The 24,978-nt window shown below is 41.4% G+C and overlaps 11 protein-coding genes across 19 annotated transcripts in view; 7 read left to right on the top strand and 4 right to left on the bottom strand.

Annotated features, from left to right (window-relative positions):
* Nucleotides 1-4,776: 4,776 nt before the first annotated feature.
* Nucleotides 4,777-6,140, top strand: Elo68beta (Elongase 68beta). The gene is made up of 4 exons (XM_020953920.2): nucleotides 4,777-4,946; nucleotides 5,006-5,168; nucleotides 5,567-5,738; nucleotides 5,810-6,140. Exons 1-4 carry the CDS (start codon nucleotides 4,777-4,779, stop codon nucleotides 6,109-6,111), a joined length of 807 nt encoding a protein of 268 aa, XP_020809579.2. The 3' UTR covers nucleotides 6,112-6,140.
* Nucleotides 6,125-8,141, bottom strand: APP-BP1 (Nedd8-activating enzyme E1 regulatory subunit APP-BP1). Its single transcript, XM_020954018.2, has 6 exons — nucleotides 7,954-8,141; nucleotides 7,736-7,900; nucleotides 7,029-7,674; nucleotides 6,633-6,966; nucleotides 6,317-6,565; nucleotides 6,125-6,258 (listed from the first exon to the last, which is right to left on the bottom strand). The coding sequence occupies exons 1-6, from the start codon at nucleotides 8,019-8,021 to the stop codon at nucleotides 6,146-6,148; spliced, it is 1,575 nt and encodes a 524-aa protein (XP_020809677.2). The 5' UTR covers nucleotides 8,022-8,141; the 3' UTR covers nucleotides 6,125-6,145.
* Nucleotides 8,142-8,156: 15 nt separating this feature from the next.
* LOC110185277 (uncharacterized) lies at nucleotides 8,157-10,190 on the bottom strand. The gene is made up of 2 exons (XM_020954024.2): nucleotides 9,613-10,190; nucleotides 8,157-8,621 (listed from the first exon to the last, which is right to left on the bottom strand). Exons 1-2 carry the CDS (start codon nucleotides 9,659-9,661, stop codon nucleotides 8,572-8,574), a joined length of 99 nt encoding a protein of 32 aa, XP_020809683.1. The 5' UTR covers nucleotides 9,662-10,190; the 3' UTR covers nucleotides 8,157-8,571.
* On the top strand, nucleotides 8,326-9,324 carry Irbp18 (Inverted repeat binding protein 18 kDa). The gene is made up of 2 exons (XM_020954023.2): nucleotides 8,326-8,725; nucleotides 8,874-9,324. The coding sequence occupies exons 1-2, from the start codon at nucleotides 8,603-8,605 to the stop codon at nucleotides 9,096-9,098; spliced, it is 348 nt and encodes a 115-aa protein (XP_020809682.1). The 5' UTR covers nucleotides 8,326-8,602; the 3' UTR covers nucleotides 9,099-9,324.
* Nucleotides 10,191-10,259: 69 nt separating the features above from the next.
* Nucleotides 10,260-12,625, top strand: LOC110185196 (Iodotyrosine deiodinase). The gene has a single exon (XM_086838646.1). The coding sequence runs from the start codon at nucleotides 10,560-10,562 to the stop codon at nucleotides 12,195-12,197; it is 1,638 nt and encodes a 545-aa protein (XP_086694772.1). The 5' UTR covers nucleotides 10,260-10,559; the 3' UTR covers nucleotides 12,198-12,625.
* On the top strand, nucleotides 12,356-13,411 carry Iyd (Iodotyrosine deiodinase). Its single transcript, XM_086838799.1, has 2 exons — nucleotides 12,356-12,506; nucleotides 12,657-13,411. Exons 1-2 carry the CDS (start codon nucleotides 12,356-12,358, stop codon nucleotides 13,355-13,357), a joined length of 852 nt encoding a protein of 283 aa, XP_086694925.1. The 3' UTR covers nucleotides 13,358-13,411.
* Nucleotides 13,412-13,605: 194 nt separating this feature from the next.
* Nucleotides 13,606-15,278, top strand: Rab19 (RAS oncogene family member Rab19). Of its 2 annotated transcripts, XM_020954021.2 has the most exons (5): nucleotides 13,606-13,726; nucleotides 13,830-14,136; nucleotides 14,202-14,286; nucleotides 14,523-14,779; nucleotides 14,842-15,278. In XM_020954021.2, the coding sequence occupies exons 2-5, from the start codon at nucleotides 13,924-13,926 to the stop codon at nucleotides 14,944-14,946; spliced, it is 660 nt and encodes a 219-aa protein (XP_020809680.2). In that variant the 5' UTR covers nucleotides 13,606-13,726; nucleotides 13,830-13,923; the 3' UTR covers nucleotides 14,947-15,278. The 2 variants fall into 2 exon arrangements, with proteins under 2 accessions (XP_020809680.2, XP_020809679.2); XM_020954020.2 differs by lacking the exon at nucleotides 13,606-13,726 and having other exon boundaries at nucleotides 13,733-14,136.
* On the bottom strand, nucleotides 15,263-16,697 carry Arl5 (ADP-ribosylation factor-like 5). Its single transcript, XM_020954022.2, has one exon. It carries the CDS (start codon nucleotides 16,100-16,102, stop codon nucleotides 15,563-15,565), a length of 540 nt encoding a protein of 179 aa, XP_020809681.1. The 5' UTR covers nucleotides 16,103-16,697; the 3' UTR covers nucleotides 15,263-15,562.
* A 586-nt stretch (nucleotides 16,698-17,283) lies between these two features.
* bora (aurora kinase A activator-like protein bora) lies at nucleotides 17,284-19,613 on the top strand. The gene is made up of 2 exons (XM_020953943.2): nucleotides 17,284-17,668; nucleotides 17,724-19,613. The coding sequence occupies exons 1-2, from the start codon at nucleotides 17,391-17,393 to the stop codon at nucleotides 19,090-19,092; spliced, it is 1,647 nt and encodes a 548-aa protein (XP_020809602.2). The 5' UTR covers nucleotides 17,284-17,390; the 3' UTR covers nucleotides 19,093-19,613.
* A 460-nt stretch (nucleotides 19,614-20,073) lies between these two features.
* MYPT-75D (Myosin phosphatase targeting subunit 75D) overlaps nucleotides 20,074-24,978 on the top strand; it is a 53,373-nt gene continuing 48,468 nt past the window's right edge. For 3 of the 8 annotated variants that reach the window (XM_086838649.1, XM_086838652.1, XM_020953937.2), the window contains exons 1-2: nucleotides 20,074-20,151; nucleotides 21,290-21,463. The gene's annotated coding sequence lies outside the window, so the exon portion shown is untranslated. Of the gene's footprint in view, nucleotides 21,464-24,978 lie in introns of all 8 variants that reach the window. The other 5 variants (XM_020953933.2, XM_086838655.1, XM_086838648.1 and 2 more) reach the window with 3 other exon arrangements.
* LOC110185197 (uncharacterized) lies at nucleotides 24,008-24,595 on the bottom strand (the record flags this gene model as incomplete). The annotated part of the gene is made up of 2 exons (XM_020953922.2): nucleotides 24,008-24,210; nucleotides 24,272-24,595. Coding segments are annotated over 2 exons (504 nt in total), but the record flags the coding sequence as incomplete, so codon positions are not given.

Consider the following 24,978-nt stretch of genomic DNA (forward strand, 5'->3'; position numbering starts at 1 on the left):
CTCAGCAAGGAGAATGATATTCATTTTCTGTATTCCAGTCCTGCCGTCCATTTGTCTGCCAAGTTATGGAGCAGCATTATAACTGTTTATTGCATAAATATCGAAAAGACTGCAATTTCATTGCAAATCGAAATTGTGGTTATTGAGAGGCTGTCATTAGATTTTTGATATTACCACTGGTTACCCCTGGCTAGGCAAATAAATACATATTTGATCAAACCGAAACTGCTATGTAAATTGATTTTTATAATATATTCTATGTTTAAACAAGAAATTTAAGGCTTGCAAAAAAGGTGTATAAAAGATACGAATTTTTCAACTCTGGCTTTGTGTTTTTATTTCCCCGCACATTTTTTTCAGTCATATCAAATTGTCAATGCATTTCTTATCGCCCGCTGAACAAAGTTTTGCATATTGCATGTATGTTTTTGTATTCAACCCTTCAACTCTGCCCCCCTGAACCGCAGTTATGTATGTGCATGCATGCGAGGGTCCAGCGAGGGGTCAAAGATGATAAAACGGCAATGAACCGCCATGAATTCGTCATGCATGCGACTGCTGCTGACAATGGAGCAAACTGACAGTGGTCCGGCGTTGACATAGGGCACTGAAAAAATGGGAAAAATAAAGTAAAATGTACAGAAAAAATATTAAACTATGTTTAATAATTAAAACTCAATTTAAAATATTAAATTTTATTACTTAGCATTAAATAACCCTCCAAGGTACTGTAATTTTAGTCAGAAGCTTGAAAAACAGTGAAGGAGTCATTTCCGACCCTATAAACCGTATATATTCTTGATCAGCATTAACAGCCGAATCGATCTAATCATGTTTCTAAGAAAAACATTTTTTTTAATTTTTCCAAAATTTTATAAGGGGTAACATTATCAAATTTGCCAAAAAAAAATTGACAAAAATTTCAATTTTTAAATATTTTATACGCAGTATGCAGATTTATTCACCTAAAAAGAACTAACACAGAAATGCTTTCGGAATTGAAATTAGTGCGTTTTTGACTTAGTTATGCATTTATTTTTTTCAGTTTGATATGTCCAATTAACTTATAAAAATAGCGTTAAACATTGATTTAAAGTATGAAAACATTTCAACCTTTCTTGAGGGTATAAGATTACCTAATTATATATATTATATATAATTCGGTTCGCCATTAAGATCAATTTAAAATATTGAGAAATAATGATACAATTGCAAAACTGCTTCTTGGCTTTTTAAAATGTTTGTGCATACTCTTGGGCAGAGTTTATCTTAATAAAAAATGTATTCCCTTAGCATATCCGAATAAAAATTCATTTTAAATTGCAGTTGCTTAGTATTTCCCCCAGTGTTTTAGAGAGGGACTTTCAACATTTGTCTAGTACAATGTGCAGCATGAAGTTGTGCGGCACAAAACCGTAATCTATTTAATAAACCACGTGATCCACTCGGGGCGACAATGTCAGCACAGTGAACTAACACCCCATAGCCCAAAAACGCCCTTTTCAACTCAAATTTCTCCCTCTCAAACCCCATACTCTTCCTTCTCCACAAAACTAAATTATTCAGTGCCCTGTGAACGGTTGAATGCATCGGTATTCAGAAATGCCAAATGGAGGGACCACGACGAAATAACATCAGTTAGGCATCCGGACATCCATCTATCAAATATATTTGCCATTGGCCAACAGCTCTATTTACAATTCGCCAGGGCACCAAAAACTGTAATGGTAAAGGTATTAGTTATCGAGATGGGTGGAAATTTATATAGGATATTATTTTGATAGGTTTAGAATTAAATAATTGTAATAGGATTCCTTTAAAATGTGGTTTCACTCTTTTGAGGTGCTTAAAAATATTATTATATCGCCAGAAGAAAACATTTATTGAACTTAAATTCAATTAAATTATGTTATACAAAAATTCAAGTAAATTTCGTATCCAAAATATATTTTGTATTTTATTTTGGGTACCGTTTTAATTCTTTTAAAATCTCCCAATCTTTTAAAAAAAAAATAATTCCCATCCCTAGATCAACAATACCTATAGATAGTGTAAGGCCTGATTATGACAATTACACTAACTTAATTATACGCATACGTAAGCACGCGGATACAGGAGTATATGGGAGAGGAAATGCGTAAGTGGAGGAAACTGGCACACAGGACATGCGTAGCCGCAGGACATGTGCAGCCCAGCTCCACCAATGATGGGGCAAAGCCAGGCGGTTAACCACACAGAGGGGACCGGGGACCCTGAATAGAACCCATTTCGAGGCTAAATTGTGACATTATTTTAATGAAAATTGACGCTTGATTCGGAGCGGCAGGGAGAGAAAGCACTCCCGAAAACCCCATGATTGAGCCCATCAAATGGGGGGTCCAACTTCTGCGGTCAACTGGGCAATACAATTGCGCTTAACGGGTGCCCTGGAACATGGCTTACAAAATAATAATAATGCAAACATCCATTGGCGGAAGTGGAGAAGTCTGTGCGATGTTCAACCCTTTGGACGCAGCTGCTCCTATGGCATCCGAAATGTAAACAGCAGCAGGAGCAGCAGCAGCAACAGCACAAAGTGCCTTAGGTGCAAACACGTACTGTAATACAAATAAAGAAAACAATAATAGAAAATGGAGTCGAAGCCGGAGACATGAAAGGGCCAAAAAGCCAGCGAAAAGCGCAAACATCTAACAGCGCCAAGGGCGAACAACTGATGTCGGAGTTTTAAGTTAAAATCGTAATGGAAATACTCTACATTTTTACGGAATGAAATATGATAAAACAAATCATTATTTTAAGCCAAAAATGGTAGTCAAATTTAATACTCAGAGTTATAATAACCTAAAAAATAGTAATTATAACTATCTCTCTATAATTAAGCTATTAACATGAAGTTATTCACTTTGCACTTAGTCGATTAACCTTTTTAACCTACTAATATGAGTAGAGAAAATTGTCGTAATTTTGTATATTTTTTTATAGTTCACAATTCCATATTATAAAGCTTAACATTAAAGTCGCGAAAGGCCAAACTTTAACTATTAAATAAAGCGTAATTTTCTCATAAAAGTTTATGAGATTTATCTGTAAGTTTGAAGAAAATAAATAATATTTTTAATTGTATGTTTATATAACTTTTTGTATTTCTTTTTAAAGTAATTCTAAACGGAAGCTTTCTTTACACTCCGTCTTGGTAGTGTATATTTTTGGAGACTGCTACACTCTCTAGCAACGTCTTAGTGAAAAGTTTGTTTTTCGTTTTTGGCTTTCAGGTTTCGCTTCCTTTACTCCCTCACCTTCAGCCATCCCCATCACCATCACCATCACCATTGGCAGACCTCTCTCACGTTGCACACTTTATTGTGCTTTCCAATTGTTTTCCTTGTTATTCCTGCTGCTCCTGCTCCTGCTCCTGCTCCTGCAATGGCAATTGCACTTTTCAATATTGATGGTACGATGCCACAAAAGATATATACGTGTGTAACTATATTTAACGCTTCATTGATTAAGAGGCAATCGAAAAATGAATGCATCTGCTTAATCAAGATTCCAATGGAGTTGAAATAAATGCGAAATCGACAACAAAAGGATATTGTTGCCTGCATTTGAAATTTCAGTGAATCGTTAAAGTTGAAAAAAATGAACACGGGGATAAAATGAGAAAGTTATAAAAATTATTTCCATAAGTTATTATAAAGTCACTGCCTTTACTAACAGTAAGTATCAATGAACATTAAGTAAATATACTCAGTAATTAACTATGAGCAGTAAGTAACTCCGGACAGTAAGTATCTATGACCAGTAATTAACTATGACCAGTAAGTAACTATGGTCAGTAAGTAAATATGACCAGTAAGTATTTATGATCAGTTACTAACTTTGAACACTAATAAACAATGACATGCAACTTTTGTAACACAACACATTTCTCTAATTTGAGAAATGATCTAGGCCTGATCCCTCGTCTGGCATCTATATATAATAATTGATATAATTGTCATGGTTAAGACTTACCGCAGTATAGCTTAGTGCCAGCCAGTGTGTTGCTATACTATCGGCGACTTCAATTAGGCATTTCCATTAGACTATCCAGATAAATTGATTAGTTGATATTTTTGTGGTCGAAGGCCAATCACTATCACCGCCACTATCACAATAGATGTTAACACCAGGTACGCCACGGACAGACTGAGGCGCGCGCGACCTCTGTGCCTGTATTTATAGTCGCCGAGTAAAGAGAACAGAGAAAGTGAGAGCGAGAGATATGTTAGGCAGGGAGCAATAGAGAGAGAGACCTATCTCTAGAGATACACAGAGAGGGGTAGACATTGATAGAGTTAAAGAGAAAGGGTGAGAGGGAGAGGGACACTTTCACTGATGCATATTAAATGTACATTATCGCAGCTATACAATAATGTCGTTCGATATTATTTAAATTAAAACCTAAATTTAAGATTAATACAAAATTGCCTTACCTCATATTAGATGAACTTCCGACTAAATTTACCCTGCAACGATTACCATTAAAACTAGTTTTAGACGACAACAAATAAAATCTTGACTTTGACCACAATTTAAGAAGCAATGATAGGGCCTTAAGTGAAAATTTAAGAGGCAAACCCCGACCTGCATCAACGTTCATGCTCCAACGACGACATTTAATTAAATGGGGGAAAAAGCCATCAACGCATCAGCGGAGCTATCAGGGCCAAGAAGCGTATATATGAGTCGCCAGTCCGAGTGCCGCCTTAGTCAGTCTTATCCGGAGATTCTTCAATGGCGCACCATGGCAACGAAACCACAATTGGCAGCTATCGGTATCCGTTCGAGGACCTGGCCGACGAGCGGACGCGCACGTGGCCATTGGTACAATCACCTTGGAATGTCGCCGCCATACTCGCCCTCTACCTGCTGATGGTGCTCTTTGGTCCCAAATGGGCTGCCAGGTGAGGTCATACCATCCATCCATCCGTCACAAAACGCCCACACTGCTGGACACCCACAGGTACAAGCCGCTGCAGCTGCGAGTGCCATTGTTCTGCCACAGCTTGGCCATGGTCCTGCTCAATGCCCACATCTGGGTGGAGCTCTTCACAGCATCGCGGGCCCTCGACTATAGCTTCGCCTGTCAGCCATGTCGGGTGAGCTATAGCCCACATGAAATGCGTGTAAGTTGGTGGCAACAAAAAAAAAAGAGGAAAAGGAGATATGGTTAAGGGAACTTTTGGCAAACCGAAGCCTAAATACCCTATCAGAGAAGTGATTCATGAATGGAATAAGATTTAGTAAGATCTAGTTTCATATAGTTTACCTTAAAGTTGGCATCAAGATTAAGAAGCTCGGTTGCTGGCCATAACAATTCCTCATTAAAAGATAATTATTAACTTCAAAATGTTCAGTTTAAAGGTTAAAGCTTCTAGTTAATCGAAAATGTAGGCAAGTCTACGGTCAATCATGCTCTCTGCAAGGGTATTGGGTTAAAAACAAAAAAGAACGAACTATTCATGGCCCGCAGGCCGGCTGACAGAATCAAATTGAGAGGGTCGTATCCCCCTTTGTAAAACAGATTGCCGCGGCCTTTTGGTGGTTCTACATCTCGAAAATACTCGAATTCGCCGACACGGCCTTCTTCATTTTGCGGCACAAGTGGAGGCAACTGAGCTTCCTGCATGTGTACCATCATAGCTCCATGTTCGTCATGTGCTGGATTACCGTCAAGTGGTTGCCAACGGGCTCATGTGAGTCTCTCTTCGCCTTTAAAGAGTTTCACTTCCTTTACATATCTTTATCCTATTTTATCTCTGCACAGCATATGTGCTAGGCACAATAAACTCCCTCGTGCACATCATTATGTACAGCTACTATGCGATGAGTGCGCTGGGTCCTCGCTTCCAGAAATTCTTGTGGTGGAAGCGCTACTTGACCGTCCTCCAGCTGATACAGTTCGCCGTTGGTCTGCTGTGGTTAGGACAAGCTATAGCACGGGGCTGCGCAGTCGACACTGGTTTTCTCTTTGTGAATTTCGTCTATTTGGTGCCCTTCGTCATCTTATTTGGAAGGTTCTACCGTAATAATTACGGGACACCAGTTGAAAGCAAGAAAATTAAATAAAATATAATAGGAATGATGTTAAGACACAATTCATTTATAGCTTCAATGTGACACTTTCAGTGGTAATGGCATTGTATATAAAGGTATTATCAATGGGCTTGTATTGCTTGGTAATGACCTTGATCACCTCCTGGGCAGCACAGCCACCTGGAAAGAATTAATGGAAAGTTAACTAAAGGCCACAAGTAAATTCCACCAGTATTACCAATTAGGGCAGACACTGCATGCAACTCCGCACCGCCGTAGCGACAGATCTCGTGCAGGACGTCGTCGCTAATGGTCGCATGCATTCCCAAATCGCCCAGCATCTTGGCGGCGATACTCTTTAAGCGTCCAATGTCCTGCTCAACGGTGCACTCGCCGGGAATGTTACCGCATTCGCTGAGAAAACGCTCATATGCGCGCAGTGCAAAGTTGTAGGCCGTGAGGTTGCCCTGCAGCTCGTTGTCCTCAACTGGAATGAAATGGAAATTAATGTCTTGGAATGGGTACAAGGCTCTGCGACATTGAAAGACACTCACCCAGTGGCAGCAAGCGACAGCTCTTCTCGTACTCCTCGGCAATTCGGGTGCCTCGTATGACTGCCAAGCCAGCAGCCTCTCGGCAAAGCAGACGCACACTTCGCTCATCAATGCTATCGGCGGGTAAAGACAGCTGCTTGAGGTAGTCCTGGCACTTATGGTACACCTGATCGGCATCCTGCAGCGCCTGCTGTCGGTAGATATGTTGCAAGGCAATGTACGAGTCAGTGTTGGCGGTCATATCTGGTAGAACGCCAGGCAGAGGCAGATATCCCTGGTTTTCGTGCACCACAAAGTGCTTCAGAGCCTTGGCCATGATCCAGAAGGTGTTGCTCTAAGAGGGAAATCGAATTGGTGAGATTTTGTAGGCGAAATTGGGATTTAAGTAAAGACAACCTTTTTGTTCAGCTGCTCACAGGCATCATCTTCGAAAATGGCTTTCAGGCCTGTGGGAACCTGTCCTGCACCGAAAGCCGTATTCACCGCCTTGATGGCCTCCTCATAGTTCTCCTCATCCGCCTTCATTTCGCCCCTGATAGAGTCGCGCAGCTGGTTCTTTTCCTTGTAAGTACGCGGCGTTTGAGTCCCATTAGTTTGCTGCTTTTTCCAGGCAGTGAGGTACTTGTGTAGCACCAGCAGCCAGGGCACCTTGCCGGTCACCTCTGTGCCATCGAGATGTTCACGAAGAGCGTCAAATGGATGCTCTAGACGCAGATCAAACTGTCTGTTATCTGGATGCGCCTCCACGATGCAGTGTTCCCGTATCTGCAGGCGTATGGTGCCCAGCATGCCCAGTGAGCGGCAGTAGAGAAGTGGTACATTGGCCTCCCACAAACGATCGGCGAGGAGGAGCAAAGTCAGCTCGTTCAGATTGGAGGCAATGACCAAATCGAAGCTGTCGAAGAAGTTGGGACGATTGGCCAGTATAAAGTCAGCACTCTCCTCCACATAGTCGCCGTTGACGTCGGGATTGAGTTCCTGGAGGAGCTGCATGCAAGCCAGAGCCTTGGATTTGCCCAAATAGGTTTGATCCAGGAAGAAACTGCAGAAGATCAAATCATTACATGGTTGTTTTCTGATCTGGTTGTATAGAGGTTACCCACTTGTTGCCCAGGTCCTCCTCCTTGACGGTGCTACCGTCGGCCACCGTGAAGCCACCAATTCCAGGAAGTACCAATCCTTTGACTGTTTCACAGCCCACGGCCGTGACATTCACCAAACAAACAGTGGCCGCCTCCAGAAGCGTCTGTCCATGTTCGCCCCACAGTCTAAAAGGCACACATTAGTGAAATGTCAGCTTCCTTCACCGAAACCACGTTACCTGATTTGTCTGTCGTATTTCTTGCTCTTGTCCGACAGCTCCGGCGATTTGGGGGCAGGCGAAGACATTTTGCTTGGATTTAAAGGCAAAAAATTAAGCCGGTTGCAAAAAAATCACAGATCTAGTGTTGTGAAGCGCTGGCAGGTCTTTTCAGCTGCCCGAAATGCTTGTTGTGCTTTTGGTTATGGAAAACACGATGAAAATTTGAACTCTTGCTTATTCAAAACATTTATTGACTATTACGTATTACATTTCATTTAGTTTAATTTCAGATTGCAACTACAGCTACATACAGGAAATCAGTCTTTACAAACAAATTGTATAAACAGTTGATAAATAATAAAAATAACGTAATGCTACAATTGAGCAAACGAAAAATTTGTCGGGTTGTGGGGTTGACAGGTTGAAAGGTGTTTAATAATATTATTCCAGAGCTATTGATCGGGTTGCAAATTATTTGTAGTATTTGTTTTCATGTTTAATTTAGTAATACCGCAGTGTGATTGTTTGCTGGGTGTGTGTGGCGCGTTAACCAACACTGCCTGGCGGTCGAACAGCTGTTTTGTAATTTCACAACAACACATCGTTGCTGCATTTTGCTAGTAAAAAAAATAAACTTTAAATACAAATCAGGATTATCACGGACAGGATGCCGGCCAAGAAGAGAACTGCAAGCGGCGCGTCCACCAGCAAGCGAGATAGCGATAGTGCCCCAATGAGTCCAGCCGTCAATGATCCAGAGTACCAACGGAAAAGACAGAAAAACAATGAGGTATGTATGTTATTTTGGTTGCCAGAACGAAACAGAAGAGAGAGATAGAAAAAAGATGTAGAAACATGTTTCAAAATGTTGCTGGGCCCCCAGAAGTGCCCCAAAAATAGCCACACACTATATTGATTTATTATTAATTTCTAAACAGGCCGTGCAACGCACACGCGAGAAAACAAAGAAATCGGCCGAGGAGCGGAAGAAGCGAATAGACGACCTGCGACGCGAAAACGACACCCTTAAGGTCCAAATCGAGCAGGGCGAGAAGCATATATCGACACTCCGGGATTTAATCATCCAAGGCGAGAAGACGGAGGACGGCCACCGCATCATTGAGGAGATACTTGCCGGACCGGATCCCGATGACAATGACTAATGAGGAGCTGCTTTTGATCTACTTTATACTATTCACCTGTTTTTAAGGCCTTTTCCGTTTTGATTCCTTATAAGTTTACTAACGTCATGTATGTTTTAAGCGGATTTCCCGGGCATAATACGAATATGCTTAGTTTTAACCCTAACTATAAGTTAAATAGTAAGTTTATGATTGCCCCATAACGATCAATTAATGTTAATAAATCTATATGGGTCAGCTAGATAAATGTGCCATTTTTCTGGTTATATTTTTAACTTCTTCAGCATAAGGTAAAGGCCTAGATTTCTAGCTTATTAATTCTTCTTGCCTATAAAAGAATTTGTGGCTTCATATAGCTTACAATGAATTGAGTATTTATATCAAACATTCGTATACGAATTCTTTTTAAAATCTTATCATTTTTATCGTGCCTACAAACTCCACCTATTTCTAATCAGACTTCTTTCCCCCTAAGTCCCTTTGTTTATTCTATATTTTCATGGATTTACAAGTGGAATTTTTTTTAAATACTTGCCATCGTAGACATCCAGTTTCTCCATGTGCAGGCTGAAGACCTCGTCCATTTTGCGAGCAATTAAACTAGGAAATTAGTGATACGCGAAGTAGAACCCGCAGCGCCGCCTCTTTGTTACGAGTTTCCCGTTAAGTCTTCCTCTCTTTGTTGTGGTCACCGCTTCCGTCGCTCTGCCTCTTCCTCCTCTGCCACATTGATTTATTGCACTTTTCGCACTATCGTTCGGTTGCACACCATTCAGCGGCACTTTAATTTCGCTTTCGTGTCCAATGGGAGTTTTGATTCGTGCTGTCTGTCTTTTTTCGCGTTCAATAAATTGCCGTCTTCCGCTAATTAACACCCCCGCACACCGCTGCTGTTCCAATTGCACTATTCTGACTCTGATTTTTCCGATCTGATTTCAAATTTACTGTTGAGATGTAACCCGAAAATGCTGTCAGTTTTTGGAGCGCTGCCTTGGATTTTTTTTGGCGGCCGACGTTAAACGCTCACTTCCTTATTTTTTATTTATAATTTTTGTTACGGAACTTATTTTTGTTTTAGTGTTTCTCTTTCTCTCGCGCGCTCTCTCTCTCTCACGCTCTTTCGCTGGGACAGTGTTGGAATGCGCCAATGGGCGCAAAACAGCTGATAGCTCGGAACAGTATGATAAAATACCACACTTGAGCGTTCTTCCAGTTTGATTTGAAAATATTGTAAATATGTTGCCGTTGTGCTTTGTGTAACACGTCATTTCATAGTATTCTTTCTCAGGTAACTCATTCACTTTATTATTTCCTAAATAATGCCACAAAATTTCGCCAAACAATAAATAATGCTGTTGCCCTTGATGAACTTGATTCGCTCGACAGAAGAGGACGCCGCGAAGACGACGCCGCCAAAGCGCCAGGTTGCAGAGGACGTAAGGATTGCCAAGACACAGGCAATCCTCCTCCAGGCGTTTAACTATGAACTTCCAGAATCAGTCACCGACACCCAGCCCCAGCGGGAACCAGAGAGTAGGCGTCGCTAAGCCCGCTCATGATATATCACGAAAGATCAAGGGTTTCCTCTACTCTTTAATCGGCAAAAGAATTAAGAAGATGAGACCAAAGCGGGAGGAGGGATTCCACACCTCCCTGGAGGAGTTTGATGTGAGGAAACTGATCCGGCTCTACTACAAGCACGAGAATCTCTACAATCCAAGGCACTCCTATTATGGCAACAAGGACTTCGCTGAGGATTGTTTCAATGACATGGCTAGATCTATTCCCGGCAAGACCGGCTTCGAGCTGCGATCTTATATCGAGAATCTGCGCTATGAGTTCGAGCAGCAGTTCAGGATAATTGACACCGCCCGCCGGAACAAAGAGGAGCTACCTACGCCCACGTTTCGCTACTACAACGAGTTCCTCTTTCTGGTGCCATATCTATACATGGAATTCAATCAATCCCATGGAGAGACTGGTACCAGTTCGCAGAACCCACCAAATGTACAAAATCCAGCTTCTGATATGCCGAACCATAGGCTGAACCACTTTACGGGCTTCCCCCTGGCCGCTTTTCCCGGTAACATATGCTGCTCTCCCAAAGAAATGCTTAGGCGCACCTTTAAGAAGGATGTCAAAAACAAGTCTAAGTCGAGTAAGATCAGCGATCAGGAGAAGCAAATGCCAAGCGTCACCTTCTCGCCTTCGGCGGAGGAACGTTCCAATGATGTCGCCGCTTGCAGTCGGGACTCCAAGATGTCGCTCACATCCTCACACTACGGAGACGAGCAGGATTTAAAAACCACCGATCTGACCTGCCCCTTTCGATTGGAGAACTCACCCTGTCCATCGGAGTGTCGACTCTCACAATTTGGGTATTCCAAGTCGGCTACAACTTCGCAGCCAAAGGAATCCATGAAATCAGTTGTTGAATCTGTAACTCCTGTGGTGCAACAAGCACCAATGAATTCCAGTATCAAACATCCTTCGGAAACGTCTCAAAAGGGGTATACTGTTCCGGCTCCACAGTTCCATGTCGATCAGGATATAAATTTTAGACCACAGCAATCCGTTGCGGAATCCTTTGCTGCTGAGGAGCAAGAAAAATTCATGATTGCCCATCCTCCATACTCTGCCGCTGTCGGCCAACAAAAACCCATGAAACCGGGTTCCAAGGCTCCTTCGGAATCTCAAGTGGGAGCTAGTGGCCCGGATAACAAGTCCTGTCCCTGCTGCGTCTCGGAGGAACGCAAAGAACCTGCTCCAGAAGATAAAAGAGATAATCCGTTAGTAGCAAAGTATCAAAATTTTAAGCAAGTGCAAATGCTTTGCGATATGATCCGCACGGAGCTCACCGCTGCGCCGGATTTTATATACTTCGATGCCAAGTGGCGGATCATTGAAATCCTAAGGGAGGTCCACAAGAGGCAGTTGGTTCATTTGAAGGCTGGACCCCAGAAGAATGCAGTGAAGGAGCAACTCAATCAGTTAAAGATGCAGCATCATCCATACAAACCACCCAAGAATACACCTGCTCCTCCGGCAAAGCCAGGGCCCTCGAGGATTTGTAACCACATAAAGGGCAGTCATTGTCCCTACTGCTGCCACAACAACTGAGGGGATCACTATCTCTTACACTCTTTCTCTCACTCTCTGGGAGAACTGGAATCCGTATCAGTATAGACATTGACCCACTTGGGCCGCAGATAAGCCTGTGTGAGCGACTGACTGCTTCACTTTCTCCACAATCAGTTACGGTTTAGAGAAGCTTGGAGATGGAAGCGTTCTTCAGCAGCTCCAAGCTGATTAAACATTGGCCCACCTGCCTCATCGGGTTGATCCTATTGGGGATCCTCAAGTTTGTGCTGTCAAGGCGTAAAGAAAGCTCCCATAGATACACTTTGGACAACAAAGAGCTTGTGGAGGGTATGAGTCACAATCTATTCGGAATTTGAAGTCATAAAAATAAACTTTACAGTGTTTTTCAAAATATTTGGTTTCTCCCGTATATTACAATAAAATTGTATGGAAATGCAAATTTGAAATAATTTGTTGTTCATTTTGAATGATTTTTAGTTGAAGATTCCGAGGACACTGATGAACTACAGCCTGCTCTCGAGGAGAGGCCTCACGTCCCCTTCATTCCCGGCCAGAATCTCAATCCGAATGGAGCTGAAATCTTCTACAACTTGATCCGTGGACGTCGCAGCATTCGTTCTTTTTGCAGCCAGCGAAAGCCAGACCTTAGCGTCATAGAGGATTGCATCCGAGCTGCGGGAACTGCTCCAAGTGGTGCTCACACAGAGCCCTGGACATTCTGCGTGGTGGAGAGCGAAGAGCTGAAGCAATCCATTCGAGAAATCGTAGAGCAGGAGGAGCTGATCAACTACAACCAGCGAATGCATCCGCAATGGGTCACAGATCTGCGACCGCTGCAAACCAATCATGTGAAGGAATACCTTACAGATGCCCCCTATCTCATCCTGATCTTCAAGCAGACGTATGGTTTAATGGACGATGGACGCAGGAAGAGGCACTACTACAATGAGATATCCACCTCCATTGCCGCAGGCATCCTTCTGTGCGCCTTACAGGCGGCAGGACTGTCTTCTTTGGTCACAACTCCCTTAAATTGTGGCCCCGCGCTAAGATCCCTACTGAATCGTCCTGTAAATGAAAAACTGCTCATTCTACTGCCTGTGGGCTATGCTTCAGAGGGCTGTCAAGTGCCCGATTTGGAGCGAAAGCAATTGAAGGAGATTTTAGTCAAGTTCTAGATTTATATACATGCAGAGTAAATACAAACCCCAACATGTTCTAATATTTAAAAATATCCGCCCAACTGTGTGTCATTTACCAACACTTCAAGGTTTACAGAAGTTGTATTCATACCGCTTTAGGGGAGACCAGTTTCTTACAACGAAATTTTAAATATGTGAGTGACCAGAACCAAAATATCAAAAAATACTTTCTGTATGGATGAGAGCGGATCTGTTAATAAATTCTACTTTCAACATAGGCATTATACTTTCTACAATAGAATTCGACCCCATGTATCTTTAAACGTGTAAAAGGGTTTTATAGATGTAAAATGTTAAATAACAGCTTCGGAATTCAGAGTGACCAGATCGGAACAACGATATTAGGTAAACAAAATTATAAAAAACAACAACACCACCTGATTCATAAAAAAAAACAAACAACGTAAATTGATAAATAATTGCCATGAACTTACAATTCAACTGCCAGACACTATTCCTCGTTTGCTAAGGAAATTCGCCAAGCTGGGTAGCTGGAACGAAGCAAACAAGTTCAGAGATCCAGAATCGGTGGCCACCAGAAGATGACGGCCCGCAACCCACAGACTCTGATGGCGCTTCCCAGCGAGGAGCACTTTGACTTTCTCTTCAAGATCGTCCTGATTGGCGACTGCGGGACGGGGAAGACCTGCATCGTGGACAGATTCAAGACGGGCAACTACATCGAGCGCCACGGGAACACCATTGGCGTGGACTTCTCTATGAAGACAATTGCAGTGGAGGCCAAACAAATCAAGGTTTGCTGGTGATTCTCGAACTCTCCTGACCCATGATTCATCTCGCTTTCTTTGCCCCTCCTTAGCTTCAAATCTGGGACACTGCTGGCCAGGAGAGATTTCGCACCATTACGCAGAGCTACTATCGGTCGGCCAACGGGGTCTTAATTGGTGAGTCGCGTTGGTATCTTCGCGGGGCATACGCCCATCCATTTGTCACGGTCAATGCCTAGCGGCGTCGCTATCAGCGGGGCTCCTGGTCGGTCCCGCCGATAAGGGCTGCATGCTTTAAAGTGATTAGCGCCTGGCACTGATTTTAATAGCTCTGCCAGCTCCTTATCGGTGGCGAGGTGCCGCGGAGGGTGTTTACTGTTTACTGATACTACCCGCCGTGCTCTCTCTTGCAGTTTATGACATCACAAAGCGGTCTTCCTTCTCTAACCTGCAAAAGTGGATCGAGGAGGTGCGCAGGTATACGGCCTCCAATGTGCTGATCATTCTGGTGGGCAACAAGTGCGATTTGGAGGAGCAGCGCGAGGTGGACTTTGAGGAGGCGCGTCAGATGTGTCAATATATACCTGAGATCCTCTTCGTGATGGAGACCTCTGCCAAGGAGAACATGAACGTGGAGGACGCCTTCCGTTGCTTGGCCACGGAACTTAAGGTGTGTCTAATTAACAGATTTCTTCAATACCGAAGCTAATGCTAATCGTATTTTATCAACAGCGACAACATGACGCCAACAATGTGGAGGAAGTGCCCGAGAACACTATTTCACTGGGCCAGGGCAAGCCCCTGAAGAGCTGCAGCAGCTCCTGCAATCTCACCTAGACTTTCTTCCCCTCGTTCCCCCTTATTTTGCTTTTATTTTCGTTGTGATCAAATTGTTCTTGTGGCTATATATATTTTAGTATGCTAACGTTTTTACCTAATCCTAGACCGTTCAAGGCGTAGATGCCTTTAATTTATACACTAACTTTTACACAACCATATGTATTTATTTTAGGCGATAGAAGAGTACAAAACAATCTCACACATCAGCGAATCATCGAGCCAACCGTGTCAATTACCAGGCAATGCTCACAGAGGAGAGAAAATACGTCCAATTGCTGTATTTGTATTTCAAGTTGATGGTACGCGAAATAAACACGTTTATTTTGTAATTTTATTGGAAGTATCGTTAGTTAATTAATAATTGGCTTAGCTCCTAGACATTATCCATATACACGTACAATTTTCGTATCATTATCTCATTGAGGGGATCATCGTCGTTATTTTACACTAAATAAAATTGGCTTGGCAACAACTCTTCATCATCATCATCATCGTAATCATCTCAAAACAATTTGGAAACGCTTAAAAATTTGTTTATATCAAAATTGGTTTACTTTTCTAGACAGGCTTAGCTATGTTGGTAATTGATTAGCTACTAATCTGGCGTGGCGTGTCATTTGTTTTTGATGCGCTGCACGATCCACTCCAGCCCCTGGTAGAGGCCCTCGCCCGTCAGCGCGCAGCACGCCTGGATGTGCCACTGGTGCTTCTTGATCGAGGTGAGGTCCAGTTGTCGCGATATCTCTGCCGCCGACATCGATCCCTTGAGGTCCTGCTTGTTTGCGTACACCAGCAAGCTAGCCTTGCTCAAATCCTCGTGCTGCAGCATCCGGTAAAGCTCCTCCCGCGTCACCGCCAGCCGTTCCCTGTCCGTCGAGTCTATGACCATGATCACCAGCTCTGTGTTCGTATAATAAGTGCTCCAGGCTGCGCGCAGGCTCTGCTGACCGCCGAGATCCCACACCAGGAAGTGGATGTTGCGCCAGACGACTTCCTCAACGTTGGAGCCGATCGTGGGGCTAGTGTGGACCACTTCGTTCATGAGAAACTGATATAGGATTGTCGTTTTGCCCGCATTGTCCAGCCCCACCATGACCAGCTTGTGCTCCTCGTTTCCAAACATCCGCCACAGACGGGACAATAAGAGGCCCATCTTTCTTTCGAGATCTTCTCAATTCCTATTCACTTTTGGCGCTGCAGCTGCTGACGGCACCTCTATTGTTGTGTTTGTTGTTGTTTCTGATTTTGTTTTCGTTTTCACTGATTTGATTGCGAGGCGATTGCCTCACACACACACACGAGCAGGTTATCGGGGCTGCGCCTGTATGCGTGCGAGGTGCGTACGCTGGTGTGTGTGTGGGAGTGAGTGAACGTGCGACTTTGTTGTTTTATTTTTTGTCGCTCCTCAGGGGGAAGGCCAAGCCGTAAATTATTCACCGTGCTTGAACAAATTCGAACATATGCACTCGCAGACACACACACACACTTGTTACTTGAGGTTGCTGTTGTTGTGATTGTGGGAATAGGACTTCCTGGTGGCTTTTTCCTACGGCGATTTAGGTAATGGAGTCGTCGCAACGACTGGCGCGGCTTCGTTTCTGCGTCGCAGTGGACTAATAGCTGCCTTTATTGTTAATTTAATTAACACAGTTTAATTAAAAAAGTAAACAGTAAAAGTGATTAATTAAATCGCTAAATCGATATGTCGATAGCTGGTGCCATCGATAGGCGGGTGCTATCGAATCGATAGTATCGATAAGCTCGCAGGGCTGCCATATTTCTTAACTAGCTTTTATATCTTTCAATAGGATAAATTCGTAAATAGATAGTTTAATACACACCTCCCATTAACACTTAATTAATTTAATTGTTTCTGTTTAAACTATAATTGTAAGAAAACGGTTAATGAACCAGTGATGCAATCAGCTGCAACTTAACTGGTTCCGCATTCAATATGTTGGCGGGAACAATTTAAGCCACTGTTTATTAATAATAATAATAATAATAATAATAATAAATTAATGATATATTAATTAAAGTTGAAGTTTTTGCATTTTATATACTCAAAAATTGGGAAAACGCAAGGTAAATATACCATGCGTTTGGGAATGTAACAATAGAGATATTCAACATTACCAATTCGACACTAAAATCAAATTAATTATTGTGGCTCTCACAGAAGGTGTACCAACATCTAACGTATATGAAACAATAGGGAAAACTATTCGTCAATTTCGGTTTAGAGTTAAATAATATCCTATAGACAATTCTCGACAAATTCAAGTGTTTCTAAATAATTTTATATTTCGTAGCGCCTGATGGTATTTTCAATCAATAATTCCACGGTCACACCGGCTGCATTTGAAAATACTGACATCTGCCTGCAAAAAGTAGGCGCTTTTATTTAATTGTAGTTAAATTAAACAATAGTTGTGATTAGAATGTACAACGACGAGGCGAGAACGCCCCAGGCCCTCAAGAGCAGATATTTCACCAATTTGAGTGGCCTGAAAGGCCGGTCGCGCAGGAACAGTTACACAAAAGGGCACACTTCGACGGCGTCGGCGACAACGCCAAAGAATGGCGGCAAGGAAAATGGAAAATGCAGCCCCCAGATGTCGGCTGGAGTGTGCACTCCGCCGCCGAAACGGCTCCAAAGGGTGCGCAATCCCTTCGAGATGGCCATGGCGGACCGCCTGCACCTGCCATTGATAGCCAGGTGAGTTTTTGAGAATGTTGTTTGGCCTTTTATCCTGCATTTTCTTCGCTTCCAGTCCCTCGCTTTTCCGATCGCGGACTCCCCAACTCTGTTCCACACAGTTCGAGTGGAACATTGACGAGGTGTCGCAACTGAAGCCTGCGGACGTTGAGCCCCACGAAACACAGTTCCACGACTCGCCCGATCCGGAGGTGGAGTCTAAGGCCCAGCTAGCAATAAGTGCATTTTTCAAGGAGTCTCACAATGTGCCAAGTCCGGTGGACTGTCCCCTTCGCAAGCATCGCATTATTCTCGAGGATAACACACCTATATCCAACAAATCGAGACGGCGGCGTGACTGCGAAGTGCAAACGGAGCTGACCCTTCCACCGATTCTACCAAAGGCCCTCGAGGACGCTCTGCGTCCGTACATGCAACCCCATTTGGCAGGTCGCTTGTCGGGTAGAAGCAAATCGAGCGGCGGTAATGACATCTTCAACAGTTCGATGCGAAGGAAGCTCTTTGATCTGCACAATGTCATCGTTTTGGGTGATCAGCAAGATCCCGCCGAGCACTCATCGCCCATGGCGGGCTCCAGTCCGCAGGCCAAGCAAACCCTATTTGCCGGGCGCCTGTCAGACTCTGCTTCCGGCGAGGGCAGCTTCGGCAGCCTATCGCCCATCAGGAACCTATGTGGACTGCCACCAGGCACACCCGACGATGGCAACTGCTCCGGAAAGAGGAAGCTGCTCATGCAAGAGCTAGAACTGCCGTCGCCAATAGCACCGTCCGAGCATCTGAGCAGGCGGTTGGCGTACTCAAAGGTTGAGGTGAGCGTCACAGAGCAGCACGAGACCTTATCGGAGCGAACTGCCTTGAAGTTCACCCCTGACAGAAGTTCGTCGCCGATGGGCGGAGGACTGGAGCACTCTGACTGCAGCATCAATCAAAGAGTTAGCCGTTTGAGGGTGAACAGCACGCGGCAGCAAGTCGTAGTCGAGGCTGGCGACAAGCCGTTGTTCGATGAGACCGAAGAGGACGACGATGACGAGGAGGACCCAGACACTGAGGAAGATGATGAGGGGGAGGAAGCTGAGGCCATGCAATTGTCCACTCTCAGCTTCAATTGCAGTTCCTCCAACTCGGACACTCCACGTGGGCACCGAAGACGTCGTTCTGCCCAACGCAAGAATCTCTCGCAATCTTTTAGTGCCAATTTAGAGGAGGAAGAGGATCGGGATCAGGGTCAGGCTCAGGATATGGCGCTTGTTCAGCAAGTAGAGCCACCTCTAGTAGTGGCACCACAGGAGGGACCCCGAGTGCCGCTTTACCGGGCAGACAGCGGCTTTAACGAGACTACCAGCACCTCAACCTTTGCGTGCTCTCAGGACTTGCCTCTGGATGTGTCTATGACCTACTGCTCCACTCCATCCACTCGCTCCTGACCCCGGCAATTCTCGTGTATAGTTCGTATGTCGATTCTAGTTTTCTCTTAGGCTATTCAAATGGAACAACTCATATATTTCCACGGTAAATGAGAGGAAGACTCGAGTTCTAACTGCAATGTAATCCCACCGAATATTTTATTTTTTATTGGTAATTGTCAATTGTGTGTTCTTAGTTAATTATTTGCCAAACTAGTTGTGTAATTTTTATTCATTGCAATTGCCTGATTTAAATATCAGTAATTAGTTTAGTTTCGATGCCATATTTAGTTTGAAAATAAAATTTATAATCAACTAAGGTAAACAATGTTTTAACAATCTTCTTTGCCATGTTGAAGTTAAATTGAAACAATTAATTAATGATTCATTTAATATTGGGATTTTGTCTCTACCAAAAAGCCTAGCTAATGTTGTAGGCCTGCCATATCATTTTATGAGACTGATATTTATTTTCTCAATTTTTATTATTTTATAATATTATAATCATGAATGAGACTAATAAATAATAAACTCAAGATAAATTAATTCACATATAATATTATTTATGTTTAAATATTTGAAACCCAGTATATGTGTTTGAATAAACCTCGTCAGAAAACAGCGATTAACGTGGGAATATTTGTGTTAACTTAAAACTCAGTCAGGATTGGTATAAATGATCATAACTTGATTGTTTTAATATTAACTAAATTCCAATTGGTTGTTTAAATGTTTTTAAGTTTAGCTATTTTTACTCCAGATATTTTGCCAGGTCCGGATTGATCGGAAGAGCGAATTTTAAATTGCTTAAAAGAGAATATCGCTGTTAAATTACTCTCTTCTCTGCCTCTCTTCAACATTTTTATACAATTTCACCTCTTATTTTGTTTTTTTCTCTTAACTATTAACACTGCTGAAATTATACAGTGAGAGATGCTTGGCTATGTGGACTCAAACTAACTTTGTGGATTGTGGACTTTGTGGGATCCAATTGAAACGCGTTTGCAAGCTTAACAAAAATTTTACTCGACGAGGCCGGTTGTGTCGCGGATAAAAAATTAATTAAAAATTATTCTCCACGTAAAGTTTTTCTTTATAAAAACAAAACAGAGATCGAAAAAGTCCTTTGACGGATTTTCCGCTGTTTTCAATTCTTCCTCCCGCCATTTAGCTTTAAAAAGCCAGACTTGCCGGGAAATAGGCCTAATTGGCATCCTTGCATTGACATCACGATATAAAATCACGATACATATATCGATATTTTGATAAAAAGATAAACAAAAAAAATTGTTGTGTCTGAAAAGTCGTGTTTTGTGAAAAGATCAACAAAAATTAATGCTGTTAGCGGTGATAAATGTATTTCGGTGTTGTTGTAATAGTTTATTAAAAGTTATTTACAATTTGCGGCTGGAATTGTGTGCATATTAATAGAAAATCAAAACGTGATCGTCCCGACAGCAACAACTTGTTGAACGATATAGTTAATGCCGTACTAGCACAGTTATTTCATTGAGCAAATATAAATTGTTCAATTCGGTGCGATCGGCAAAGAATTTTGCACTAATTTTTCACCTGAGTGTTCGCGTGTGTGTGTGTGTGTGCGTTCCGTTAAAAATAGCAAAAGAGAAGAGGAAAAAGAGCAGATCGCGTTTTTCGGGGCCATAAAAAATGCCGAAAGAAAGTGCGGAGCGAGATAAATAAAAAAAAAAAAATTGTTTGTGGGACAGCGAAATAAATTAGAACAACACTCGTAAATAAATTGGGGCGCCAGAAGAAAAACCCAATAGAAAAACGTAAATCCAGCCAAGCGGAAATGTGCCAATTGATGGAAATTTAAAAAACGAAGGAAAATTAAGAAAATTTAGCAAAACAAAAAAGAAGTGGCTAAAGAGCAACAAAAAGAATTCCTGTAGCAAAGAAAAAACCCGTTCCTTGCCGCACCCCCCTCCCCTCTCGCTACTCCTTGATCGCCGCCGCCGTCTGCCTGCATCGCTGCATCCGTTTTGAGCGAAAGTTGTCCACTGTCCGAAATGTGGGCAAACGACTTGGCCAGCTGTTTGCGCCAAAGAGGAAACTAAAGAGGAGACGGTGAAGGAGAAGGAGGAGGAGGAGGAGGAGGAGTAGGAGGAGCGGCACGAGATGGAGAGAAAAATCTAGCCAATTAATTGTGCCGTGAAAGTGTGTGTCTATAATAAATACAATTTTTTACAATTTGCAGCTTGTGCTTTTTTTTGCGTCATTTGATTCAATTTGGCTGAAAGCAACTTTAACTGGTGAAAAATAATTTACGAAAAAAGAAAGAAACGCACCAAACGAGACCTACAAAAGCGGAAAGTCTCGCCTCGCAATTGGACTTGAATGGCTGACGGCCGCTTTTCGCACACTTTTGGAGGTAAGCCTGATTTATACATACTATTTTTAAACGAGGGACACTAGATAGTCATTTGGAAAATGGCAGGCGTCAAAAAACACGTTATCCCAAGGCATGTATGGCGACTATAACTAAATAAGCAATTCAAATGAATTCGAATTTTCTCCATTCAAATTCCATTCCATTTCATTTATTTAAATTTATTTTGTTATTTTATTTATATTTATTATTTTATTTATACCCTTTCAGGGTATTATAATTTTGGTCAGAAGCTTGTAAAGCCGTGAAGGAATCATTTCCGACCCTATAAATCATATATATTCTTGATCAGCATGAACGGCCGATTCGATCTAGCTATATCCGAAGATATTTTAATTTTTTCAAAATTTTGAAATTTTTATAATATTGTTACAATTGTCAAAAATTGATAAAAAATTTCAATTTTTTTAAATTTTAAATTGAGTATGCAAATTTATTAGCCTGGCAAAAACTAACATAGGAAAGCGTTCCGAATTGAAATAAATGCTTGATTGGCTTAGTTGTGAGTTTTTTAAGATTTGATTTTTAGGAAAAATTGTCATTTAGAATAATAAATATCGATTCAAAGAATGCGAATATTCTAATCTTACCTATGGTCTATTTTCTTAACGATCCTATAATTTAATTGCAAACTGCAAGAGTAAGTTTTATTTTGTAGCCGCAAGCTGTAAGATTACTCAATGATATTAAGTATAATATGATTTACTATAATAGATAATAGATTTGATATAGTATTTGCAAAGACTGTAGTAATATCCCTTCCTATCCCTTTGTTCTTCATATTTGCGCAAGCCATAAATGGCAGAGAGATAATTATTGTAGTTGGTTAGAGCCATGTGTGTAAGAACGCTTTTTTCTGCACTAGTTAGAAACGTTAGTTAGAATAGGGGCAATCACGGGGCAATTGTAAACAACAGTTAAATGTTGTTAAACTCGTATCCAGACGACTGCTTTCGTCACACGTTATTCGCTCGCACTCTTTCGCCCTTCGTTCTTTGCCTCTTATCGCCCGCAAACCCTGTTGTTTTATCTCTTTCTTTCTTACTTCATTTCTTGCTCTTGTTTATGCGGCCGGTTTTGCGGCTTTTGTATAACTTCCGCTATTGTTATTATTTTTAAGCTGTTCGTAGGAAGAAGTGTAATTAAACAGTGGCACAAACTCCATGTAGCCCTGCAGCGGCAGAAACTGCAACAACTGCAGTCGTCGTTGCATGGGAATTGCCACCTCGAAAACCGGTTACAAATCATTAAACTAAAAATTCTAAAACGAAACGTGTGTGTGTTGCATCTCTATCGCTCTATCTCCCTCTCCTGCTCCCTCTGGCATGGCTCAGTGCGCACAGTGGCGCATGCAAGTGCAACTTGTTGCTGCAACTGTTGCTGCTGCGTGTTGCATGTTGCTGCCGTTGATACAGATGGTGCTGTTGCAGTTGCAGCTGCACTTTCATTAAAATCGGTTTGAATAGGCCAACATCAGATGGAATTAATTCTAAATCGAAAGAAAGTGCATAGAAAACAGGTATGGCCAAGGATGAAAAGTTGGTCGTGATTAATACTCTATAAATTCTAAAAATATGTGTACATTACTAAAAATAAAAGTATTAAAAATATATAAAAATATTATATACATGTATATAATATATTATTATTTCCTGTATAATATTTTTTTTATAATTATAACTATATATAACTATAGCACCGATATTTATTTTACTTTCTATAACTGTTCTTAAAACACGTTCTCTTAATTACCACAGTTTTTATAAAGTTATAGATTTTTATAAATTTGTTGACTAACCCCTGAGTAATAAAAATACTCATTTTATTTAAACTAAATGAATCATAACCATAAAAAACAGACAGCATTTGCTTTTATCTCAAAAGTGTAATAACCCTTTGAACTAATAAAATGTGAGTCACACTTCATGTTTATAAATAGAAAGCCACAATATATATAAATGTATAAATATATAAATATATATATAAGGTTGTATACTGTTTTGTTATAAAATCAAACTCATTTCAGTAATAACTTCGTAGAGCATCAACATTAGCATTTGGTTTAACTTTCCCGTAATTCCAGTTTAGCTTGCAAAAATCGAAACCAATTTGTCTAATATTCAAAATCAAAGTAGGGGGGAGAGAAAAAAACTCGTTTATCGGCATCCTTGTGACACACTGACATCTTTTGCTAATCTCGGGGTTCGAGTTCTTCCCCTTTTTCTACCCGTGTGCGTCCCGCAATTTAGTTAATTAATTCTGCTCTCGGTTTTTGTGGGTTCCCGCTCCCCTTTTGCCTTTCATTGTTTGCCCAGTCATTTGCATTGATTTGCAAATTTTTTTATTGGCCGTTTCGACCTGAGCCTGACGTAATTTGTTAAACTTTGTTATTTACCTGGCTGACATCGATAGGTTAGTTAATCAGCGCTTACTTTAGTCGACTTTAATTTATTGCCGGTGGTATATTTGGAACGATTTAACCTCCAAGGACTCTCACTTAAGGTATTGTTTTTCCAGCTTACTCGATTTGTTATAAAATAATATTTGCTTTATTTAAGCCTCTTATAACTGCTTTTTAAAATATCTTCCCTATAGGTAAAGGTGATATTTGTATCGAACTGAAGCTTGTGGTCAAAGTACCAACCTATTGCCAACTTGTAGTCTCCTGTGGGTATGGGAAGTGTTAATAGTTCCGTTCTTAAAACAAAATCTTTTACAACTTGTAGACCCTGTAACGAAATTCAATAATAAATTGGTTTAAAATCAAAATAGATATCTTTTAAGACTTACCATATACGGACAGGTGTGATTGATGTTTGAATATTCCTTAAAAATATTATAGACAATGACACCGAATGGATCGTAACGTTTTCTTATAAATCGGCAGCCATCAATATAAGAGTTGAATAACCAAGGCTTAAATCCGTTTGCCTTCTTAAACATCTGCACATGAACACTAATATTATAGGCTGGATGAAGAACAGTTCCATTGAAATTGAGTAAAACTTTATCCCGACCAACAGCCTTGAGGCGATACTTGTGAATAACGAACCACGATTCGTTATAACTTTTGCATTCGAAATTCGTAAACTTGAATACAACACCATCCTGTAAATTGGTATATATTTATAGATTACTACTTAATTTATATCATATTTACACACATTTAATACAAAGTTCAGTGCTAAAAGAGCTCCACACATATGAAGATTTATACGGGACCACATTTCTGGTTTAACTCTCTGTTCTTACTGGTTGAATAACATTTTTAGTTGGCCTGGCAATCATTTCCAGTTGAAAACCCAACCAATTTACTGTCATATTGTGATTACTATAATATTTATCAAAAAGTAATTACTTTGTAATTTATATAAAATTCGGAATAATTGCGAATGATTTTGCGTTGTTTATTAGCTTCAGATTAAATGGGAATTTGGGAATTTATATAATTTCTGTATTTTGTAAATGTTTTAATCATTGATCAGTGACTCCTTGAG

This window comes from Drosophila serrata, unplaced genomic scaffold (assembly GCF_035046125.1).
Source record: "Drosophila serrata isolate PLE 108 unplaced genomic scaffold, ASM3504612v1 contig_359, whole genome shotgun sequence".
In the NCBI taxonomy this organism is placed as follows: Eukaryota; Metazoa; Arthropoda; class Insecta; order Diptera; family Drosophilidae; genus Drosophila; species Drosophila serrata.

Excerpts from the sequence above, each read along its gene's own strand:
- Elo68beta (XM_020953920.2), top strand. The coding sequence starts at position 4,777 with ATGGCGCACCATGGCAACGAAACCACAATTGGCAGCTATCGGTATCCG. Across the intron at positions 4,947-5,005 it reads GGTCCCAAATGGGCTGCCAG|GTACAAGCCGCTGCAGCTGC; the intron begins GTGAGGTCATAC and ends GGACACCCACAG. Across the intron at positions 5,169-5,566 it reads ATAGCCCACATGAAATGCGT|ATTGCCGCGGCCTTTTGGTG; the intron begins GTAAGTTGGTGG and ends TTTGTAAAACAG.
- APP-BP1 (XM_020954018.2), bottom strand. The coding sequence starts at position 8,021 with ATGTCTTCGCCTGCCCCCAAATCGCCGGAGCTGTCGGACAAGAGCAAG. Across the intron at positions 7,901-7,953 it reads AAATACGACAGACAAATCAG|ACTGTGGGGCGAACATGGAC; the intron begins GTAACGTGGTTT and ends TGTGCCTTTTAG. Across the intron at positions 6,259-6,316 it reads TGCAGTGTCTGCCCTAATTG|GTGGCTGTGCTGCCCAGGAG; the intron begins GTAATACTGGTG and ends AATTCTTTCCAG.
- Irbp18 (XM_020954023.2), top strand. The coding sequence starts at position 8,603 with ATGCCGGCCAAGAAGAGAACTGCAAGCGGCGCGTCCACCAGCAAGCGA. Across the intron at positions 8,726-8,873 it reads AAAGACAGAAAAACAATGAG|GCCGTGCAACGCACACGCGA; the intron begins GTATGTATGTTA and ends ATTTCTAAACAG.
- LOC110185277 (XM_020954024.2), bottom strand. The coding sequence starts at position 9,661 with ATGGACGAGGTCTTCAGCCTGCACATGGAGAAACTGGATGTCTACGAT. Across the intron at positions 8,622-9,612 it reads GAAACTGGATGTCTACGATG|TTCTCTTCTTGGCCGGCATC; the intron begins GCAAGTATTTAA and ends CGCCGCTTGCAG.
- LOC110185196 (XM_086838646.1), top strand. The coding sequence starts at position 10,560 with ATGAACTTCCAGAATCAGTCACCGACACCCAGCCCCAGCGGGAACCAG.
- Iyd (XM_086838799.1), top strand. The coding sequence starts at position 12,356 with ATGGAAGCGTTCTTCAGCAGCTCCAAGCTGATTAAACATTGGCCCACC. Across the intron at positions 12,507-12,656 it reads CAACAAAGAGCTTGTGGAGG|TTGAAGATTCCGAGGACACT; the intron begins GTATGAGTCACA and ends AATGATTTTTAG.
- Rab19 (XM_020954021.2), top strand. The coding sequence starts at position 13,924 with ATGACGGCCCGCAACCCACAGACTCTGATGGCGCTTCCCAGCGAGGAG. Across the intron at positions 14,137-14,201 it reads TGGAGGCCAAACAAATCAAG|CTTCAAATCTGGGACACTGC; the intron begins GTTTGCTGGTGA and ends GCCCCTCCTTAG. Across the intron at positions 14,780-14,841 it reads GCTTGGCCACGGAACTTAAG|CGACAACATGACGCCAACAA; the intron begins GTGTGTCTAATT and ends TTTTATCAACAG.
- Arl5 (XM_020954022.2), bottom strand. The coding sequence starts at position 16,102 with ATGGGCCTCTTATTGTCCCGTCTGTGGCGGATGTTTGGAAACGAGGAG.
- bora (XM_020953943.2), top strand. The coding sequence starts at position 17,391 with ATGTACAACGACGAGGCGAGAACGCCCCAGGCCCTCAAGAGCAGATAT. Across the intron at positions 17,669-17,723 it reads CACCTGCCATTGATAGCCAG|TCCCTCGCTTTTCCGATCGC; the intron begins GTGAGTTTTTGA and ends CTTCGCTTCCAG.